The following is a 7,901-nucleotide window of genomic DNA, read 5'->3' as shown; positions in this document are numbered from 1 at the left end:
TGGGGCTTGCGGGCCTCGGGAAGGTGAGGAGCTGGGGTGGGGACTGGGGATGTGGGGGAATCCAGGGGGAACGGGAATCCAGCTGGGGATCTGGGCTGGGGCTGAGATTTGTAGCCTGCGGGACAGTGGGGATCCGGATGGGGTTCTGGGAAAGGGATCCAGGCGGGGTCTCGTGGGGTGCATCCAGCTGGGGATCCTGCTCGGGGCTCCGCTAGGAATTCAGCTGGGTATCCAGGTGGGGCTGGGACTCGTGGCTGTGTAACCTGTTCGCAGGTGTTCACAGCTGTAAGGAAAGTGCAGACGAGTTATGCCCTCCTCTCCGTGCAGGTGCTGGGGAAGAGGATGGAGGGGATGGCGTCCCCGGTGTGGGTTCGTTGTCTCTTTACCAGGTCCAATATTCCAGACTCGGTATGTGCTTGACTTGCACTTCACATTTTTTATATTTATAGTTTTAGTTTATTTTTGTTTTAGTTTTATTTATTTTTTATTTTATCTAGTGTCCATTGACTCTTTTCCCTAAAAGCATTCTTAAAGCCTGTGGAAAAACTTGCCATCCAGAGGCTGATCACAGGCTCCCTAATAAAATACATGTGAATTAAGTGTTGTGCTGGTACAGGGTGTTGTCCATGTATTTCTGTGCCATTCTGTGGCTAAGCTCTAGAGTTACTATACTTATCAGCAAACCATTATAGAAATATGTTTGACTTCATGTTATAAAAGCTAAATTTGAGGTCACTTTGTTGATGCTTTGACTGCCTGAAAAGAAAAATATGTAAGAATTTTTATCAAGGTTGAAGTATGTTTTGGGCAGTAGTTAACTGCAGTACTGATGACCAGATATTTAGGGAAAAAAATCTCTGGTTTTGTCAACTTTTTATTCTAGGTATTTCAGCCACGGCCTGGAGATCATGAGAAGTATGGAGGTAACCCTGAGGAGCCCCACAAAATCCATGTTATTACTAGAATAAAAAGTGTCATTGGTCGCCCATACTGGGAAAAGAAGATAATCCGTGATCTGGGACTGGATAAAGTATGATTGTTGTTTTTTATACTTGTGCATGTCAGAACTGTAGCACTAAGATGGTGGGTTTTATAAAGACCTCCTTTTTGCAGTCACAAACCAGAATTACATTTATAGCAGCCATAAAGCAATCTGAGAAGGTGGTGATGTATTTAAGAGCTGAGGGGAATGTTTGTGGCAAATATACTTTTAGTGAGAATTCAGAATATCTCTGTGTGGTATGGTGCTGCATTGCCTGAGGAGAACTTTACCCTGAGAATTCTTCTAAAACAATAGAAATAGGTTTGTAAATACTTGGAATTCAGGTCTCTGCGGGTCATATTATTCAGAAATTGGAAGGCAAGTAAAACTCATTTATCAGTGAAAAAGCTTCCAAATTCAGGACTCTAAAAGTTTGTATCAAAGATGTGTTTATCTGAGTTTTTCAGGCTAACTGCACATTATGCAAAGATTTGTCTAGTCAGTATTATATTACAGAGAAAAAAGGTGTGCTTGATCAGTTTGAGATATAACTGAAGAAAGCAGTTTTGCCCCTAAACTCTTGTATTTACATTTATGGTATTTTTAACAGGTGGAAGAAAAATGCATTTATAGTGAAGTAGGAATAAAGCTGAAATTGTCTTTTTACTGGAATCACGTTGTGATTGCATATTTTTTATGTCTGTTCTTGATGCATGGCACTTCTCTAAATCTTACATTTGCAAACATGGTTTATTTTTGTACTGGTAGTGTGCAAAGTTCAGTGATTTAGATTTTGGCAGCACATTTGTAAAACTTGTTTTATCCCTTATGTAGGCACATCAGCCAAGACTGCACAAAAATATCCCTTCTGTGAATTCCAGACTGAAAGTTGTTAAACATCTGATAAGGTTTGTTAACTATTTATTTGTTTATTTGGAACATTTAATGTAACTCCCTTCTAGTCACAGGACTTCACTAAGCAAACTCTTTTGCCTGTAGAATACAGCCACTGAAGCTCCCCCATGGGCTGCCAACAGAAGAGGAATTATCCAGCACCTTTCTGACAACCAGGGGAGAGCTTATCATTAAAAAGCGACTGAAACCCGTGGAGCAGAAAGAAATGAAGGCATAAGGTGTGCTGGTTGGATTTAGGTTTTATAAAATAAATACTTTAAATCCCCAGTTAAGAGTTTGTGTATGAAAAGTAAATATTCTTACTCTGGTATGAATGGCAAAGGTGGTACTGATGCTTAAAGAAGGATTGCAGGTGTACAGATACAAAATTCAATGTTGTTAATAGTTACCTGAAATATTAAATGAATTATAGGCTCTCTGTCTTTGTGTTTTAATTTTGCAGCTAGATTGCTGCAGTTTTTGGCTAACTGTAAGTTCTCTTACAGTTTGACTTTATTGGTAAAGTCAAATAAGCAGGGAAGTGAGTGGAATAGTTCTAGCTAATGATGGTGAGGACATTTCACAGCTAGCAGTAAGGACTTACAGCAATACTGCAGGACTTTCACTGCACAGAGGAGGGACTTGGAATTGGAATTGAAAAAGCCTCTGTTTAGTTGTCACATGAGAATTGACTGGCTGTCCATGGAGAGTGATTTACCATGGTTATCCAGATCTCCCTTTGCTTGTTCCCTAGCGAAGTCTGTCCTCTGGCTTCTTCTGTAGCTTACAAAGCATGTGAACTCTCCATTTGGGAGTAACAGGAGTTATTCACCTCTTGCTTGGTTGTCTAATTTGTCTTTCAGGAAACCTGCTGTGTTCATATGTATCCCCTGATCCTAAGTGTTCAGTAAGAATAGCCTAAGAGCTGCTGTAGTCCATGTGAAAGTTAATGCTTTTCCTTTTCTAGAATGGCAGACGTTAGAAATGTGGAGACTCTGAAGCAAACCTCTGATGTGAGTTAAAATTATGGGCTGCAAGCTTATAAAATACTACTGTGTGTGTAGTTTTATTTACAGTTTTAAGAACTGTGGCCAAAGTTAGCAAGCTGCTGCTGTATCAAATGATAAAGTAGTTTGCATTCCAGTCAGGATAAATTCTGTAATTTAACACGCCGTGAGTCGCTCCCACATTAGAAACACTGAAGAGGAGTTAATCTTAATGACTGCATGTTGTGAGAATATCAGAGGAATGCAGTCACTGAGAATTAGTCTTTATCCTTTCTGCCTGCTTGCAGAGAAGAGTAAACACCTGTAGGAGTTCAAAGGAAGAGATATATCAGGACAGGGATATTAGAGCTGGAGGCACTGTGCAGAGGGAAAAGGATAGGTGTGGTGGTATTTTAGGGTTTTTAGGATGAGGGAAGAGATGAGAATCTTGATTCTATGTGTCAGAAGGTTGATTTATTATTTTATTATATATATTATATTAAAATAAAATTATATACTAAAACCATACTAAAAGAATAGAGAGAGGATTTCATCAGAAGGTTAGAAAGGAATGAATAATAAAATCTTGTGACTGACTAGAGTCTTGACACAGCTGGCCTTGTTATTAATTGGTCATCAAGTAGAAACAATTTACATGAGACCAATCAAAGATGCACCTGTTGGTAAATCATCTCTAGACTACATTCTACAGCTATCAGATAGTTATTGTTTACATTTTTTTTTCTGAAGCTTCTCAGGAGAAAAATCCTAGCAATAGGATTTTCATAAAATAGGTTAGTAACAGATAGGCTGTGGTAGTGGCACTGAGGAGTGTAATGGCCCCTATGGCCAGGCTGAAGGCAGAAATGAGAATTTGAGCTGAAAATAGCATGGAAAAAGTGATTAATTAATCAGTTTTTAGATAAGTTAATAATTTCTCAAATAAATTAATGTTGCTTTTCTCACCTCCTGCCTTTCTTCCAGCATCTGCACAGCATCTTGTGCTGCAGTGTGTTATAACTGCAGTCTCTGCGAGGTGTTGATCACATTCCCACAGGGAGATAGAAGCTGAAATTTGAGCCCTTTTAAAGGATATGTGTAGTGCATCCAAGGCACAGGGCATTCTTTATAGAGATGGTGCAAGTACTAGGACGCAGAAAATTAGGCAAATGGGTCTTGCTGCTAGTGGATAGCAAATAACAAGACTTGTGGCTGGATCGGTGTCCCGGAGCACCAGGGCCAGGCTGGCTCAGCCTTGCCAGGCACGTTCGGGATTCACGTCCGTGGCACTGCAGCCTGGGGAGCTTCCAGCAGAGGGCTCTGCCAGCTCCATCCCACACGCTCTGAGTATGGATGTGCGTATGGATCTCTGGCGCTGCAGCCTACAAAAGTGCTGCAGGGTATCCCGGAGGGCCTGTGTTAATGAAAAGGCTTGGTACCGTTCACAGCTAAAGAAGTGTCTGATAAACTATGGACACTGCAGGCTCCCACATGGAGAGAAGGGAAAATACATAGTAGCTGTTATTTCTGAGTAAGATGCAGCTGCAAGAGATCTTTACAGAGATGTTTAATTGACAAGCTGACAGTTCCAATGAAAAAGAAAATTGTTTTTTTTTTTAACTTTTCCATATGTGTGTACATTTGGGTGTTTCTGCAATGGTATTTCCCCCAAGGGCCCCCACTCTCCCACAGTTAGTCTGCTATCCCAAACCTTCTCTGTTTGAGCATACATTCTCTCAAGATTTGCTCTCAAACCCTATAACCTGAACCAGCAGCGTGCACAAACACAGTGTGTGTCCACACCCTTTCAGTAATGGAGCTTTGTAATGCTCCATGTAGCTTTGTGAAGCACAGGTAAGAGACTTTTTGTTCCTTTTTTGTGTAGGGAACAAAGAGACTGATTTAATTTGATTGCAAAATTCAGATTGGAAAGTACCTTTCTGGTCTCTAGTCCAACCTCCTGCTCAACACAGGGCCAGCACTGAGGCCAGATGAGGTTCCTCAGTGGGTGTTGAAAGCCTCTGACAGGGACAGCTCAGCCTCTCTCCAGGCACTGCTGTTTTGTGCAGCTGTTAGACTTGTGTATTGACAGATAAAACATAAGGCAGGTAAAATCTTCTTAAGTAGTGTTACAGCTTCCTTGCAGCATTAATCTGCTGCTTGAGAAAAGAAACTGCAGGCACGGATGAAAACTCTGGATATTCTTATGATGTAAGATAAAAATTAAAGGCAAAAGGTAAATTACATTTTGGACTATTAGCTGTGTTATCTTTTAAGTTTTTTTTAGCCTTAGCTGGAAAAAAACCCCATTGCGAGTTTGTTCTTGTTCCTGGCTTCATTGTCCTGCCCCATTCTTATTGTTTCTGGAGGAGAAATTCAGAATATTTTTAATTAGAAGCCAAGTATGAAATCAGGGCCTCAAATCTAGTCATTACTCAGAGATCTCAATGTCCATTTTTCTTATAAAACCTGACTCTCACATCGCCATCATTGGCATAGTTGTGTGTTCTGCTAATACCCATTTTGTCCTAGGTCTGGACAGAGTTAACTCCTGCATTATAAGAGTAGATCCCAGCTGGAAAGAGGGTGAAAGAAACACGTAAACAGAGGTGCTATTTCATCAGTAAATAATACTTCAGAGTTGCCAGGAGAGGCAACCAGGAAAGGTTACTTTTTGTAGGTGGGTATAGAACCACAAAACAAATGGAATGGAGAGAGGAAGGGGAGAGGCCACCCTTACTCCTTGCAACTGAAAAATGTCATGGTATTTGCCAGGTTTCAAAAAAACTGCTAGAAGGCTAATCTTATTCTTCTATTCCTTTTGGTGCATACTAAGGAATATTATTTGACATGAACATAGGGACTGGGATGTGTTTAGCTTTCTGTAGTGCTTACAGCAATATCATGCTTGACTTTATATATGTGAAGTGTTTCAAAGCTGACAAAACTCAACCTCTGAGGTGCTGTTCCTCTGTCCAAGATGGAGATTTTTTTTCTGGATTCATCATCCTGTATAAAATCTCTGTGTCTTGTGCTAAGTGCTCTTCAGTGTCCCATGGCTCGCTAATCTTATGGTACTGGTTTGCCAGCCTGAAAGTGAGACAGCAACATCACCACACCAGATACCCCACTACTTATCCAGAGCTCTTTGTTGCTTACAGGCTGCTGGTGTTCATTTTGGTCCTCAGTCTCAGGATTTACCTCTTTTGTGACTCTATGAAGAGGACACAAGCACTTCTCATGGCGCAGGCAAAGCCAGCAGATGTCTGAGAGGCAGACATTTGGACACAGAAGAGGAATGCCAGCCCTACTTCCTTGTCTGTCAGAGTCTTAAAAAAACAGCACAGCTGCTGTTGTAAAGGTGACAGTATGCAGAAAGCAGGATTACTGCTGCTTCACAGTGTTTGCAGGTGCAAGGTGACTGCCCCTCTCCTCCCCAGCTGAATCAAGGGTGAGAAAATCCATTTCCTATAGGGATCTCCCCTTAATCCAGAGGTAGTAAAGCACAAGTCTGAGGGGGCTGGAGCTGTTAGAAAAGCAGATCCCATGCATGCAGCAAATGTTTAGGGATTTTACAGATGAGGCTACAACTTGGGAAACAAGCTAGGCAGAAATGTAGGCACGAATAATGAAGCAAGATCCCCTACAACCCAGGCCCCTGTGGTGCATAAAGTATAATTAACCTGATGGTAGTAGCTGCAGCCTACAGCATGCTCAGTTTAAAAAGGTGCTTTTTGAAAAAAAGACTTTTTATCTAAATGTGAAATAAGAACAATTAATCTTTTCAATCCCACAGGAGTGCTGGGAAGCAATCATCAGTTTCACAGTGTAAAGCAGTCTGCTCATGCACTGATGCTCACCCAGGTCCTTCCCTGGTGCTGGGAGCTGACAGCCTGGTCAGCATGGGCTTTAGCCTGGCCAAAGGCTTGGTTGAAAAGGCTTAGGGGGTTGCCTTTCAACAGGGTTCCTGCCACTCTTCTGACTCTGCTTCAAGGGAAGGATGAGATTTATGTTTTTAAGAAGGTTGACCATACCTCTGTATTCCAGTGGTCACCCAGGCCGTCGATAGTCAGCAATCAATCACATCTGGAGCAAGACCCTCACCATTGCCAGCTTTTGCCATCTTGGCCTGGTATTTCTCCATGTTCTTCTGCCATCTTCTCTGAGGCAGGAACTTCTACAACATGACGTGCATGACTTTGCCTTTCATTTTAGAATCCAAACCCAGTTTTTCTAAAGGTCATTATAGCTGAGCTGACACTTTGAATCTTTCTGAATCTGTTTAGAGTGAAACAAGGATAGAACTGACTAGTTTTACTGAAGGGTACCTTAGAAATCAATACACAGATAATATAAAAGACTTTTTTCTTCAGATTCAGAGGGCATTTCTCTAGCATGCAGCTTGAAAGTGAGATGAGTCTTGTTTTAAATCTAAGCCTTTGTGTGGATTAGTCCCAGATTTAGTCCCTTTGAATTTAGGACTATAATGGAGAAATATTCAGAAGTTCAGGTTTTCAGGGAAACTCTCAGTGGAGAGAGAAAAGTAGGTTCAGAGGTTGGATGCACCCAGCAGACTTTCATTTTTTCTGTGATGGTCTTAAATGTCATCTCAAAGGCAACCCTATTCCCAACAGAAACTTGTGCCTAAGTAGGGTCTTTGTTGATTGATTGTGAAAATATCTGCTTGCTTGGCAATGACTGACAGTCATAGACCAGGATCCATAAGAGGCATGAGCCTGTGCATGGGTGTAAGGGGGGAATGAACAACAGAGTTAGTGCCCACCTACACAGCTCACACCATCTGCTTTCACAGTTGTCCGCAAAGCTCCAGTTGTGTCAACATTCAGTATGTTCCCATAACACTCTGAACAGCCTTAGAACACGTGCTGGTTTCAGCTGAAACCAGCACAGAGCAGTCTTTACAAGCAGATGTCAGGCCAATGCAATATGTGACTCATGCTGTTAAAATGCTTTCAGATCCCTGACTGAAACCCATGGCATCCTTTTGATACTAGTGCAGGTGTTTGTGCTAGCAGATG

General features: G+C 41.6%; 1 protein-coding gene across 1 annotated transcript; it reads left to right on the top strand.

Moving 5' to 3' along the window:
* The first annotated feature begins 6 nt into the window (after window positions 1-6).
* MRPL30 (mitochondrial ribosomal protein L30) lies at window positions 7-2,315 on the top strand. The gene is made up of 5 exons (XM_005420005.2): window positions 7-23; window positions 328-408; window positions 884-1,030; window positions 1,817-1,890; window positions 1,982-2,315. The coding sequence occupies exons 2-5, from the start codon at window positions 343-345 to the stop codon at window positions 2,112-2,114; spliced, it is 420 nt and encodes a 139-aa protein (XP_005420062.1). The 5' UTR covers window positions 7-23; window positions 328-342; the 3' UTR covers window positions 2,115-2,315.
* The last annotated feature ends 5,586 nt before the right edge of the window (window positions 2,316-7,901 follow it).

Source organism: Geospiza fortis, unplaced genomic scaffold (assembly GCF_000277835.1).
Source record: "Geospiza fortis unplaced genomic scaffold, GeoFor_1.0 scaffold192, whole genome shotgun sequence".
Lineage (NCBI taxonomy): Eukaryota > Metazoa > Chordata > Aves > Passeriformes > Thraupidae > Geospiza > Geospiza fortis.
The sequence above is the reverse complement of the archived record's forward strand: the minus strand, read 5'-3'. Positions and strand labels throughout refer to the sequence as shown.

Excerpts from the sequence above, each read along its gene's own strand:
- MRPL30 (XM_005420005.2), top strand. The coding sequence starts at position 343 with ATGGAGGGGATGGCGTCCCCGGTGTGGGTTCGTTGTCTCTTTACCAGG. Across the intron at positions 1,031-1,816 it reads GTGATCTGGGACTGGATAAA|GCACATCAGCCAAGACTGCA; the intron begins GTATGATTGTTG and ends TCCCTTATGTAG. Across the intron at positions 1,891-1,981 it reads GTTGTTAAACATCTGATAAG|AATACAGCCACTGAAGCTCC; the intron begins GTTTGTTAACTA and ends TTTTGCCTGTAG.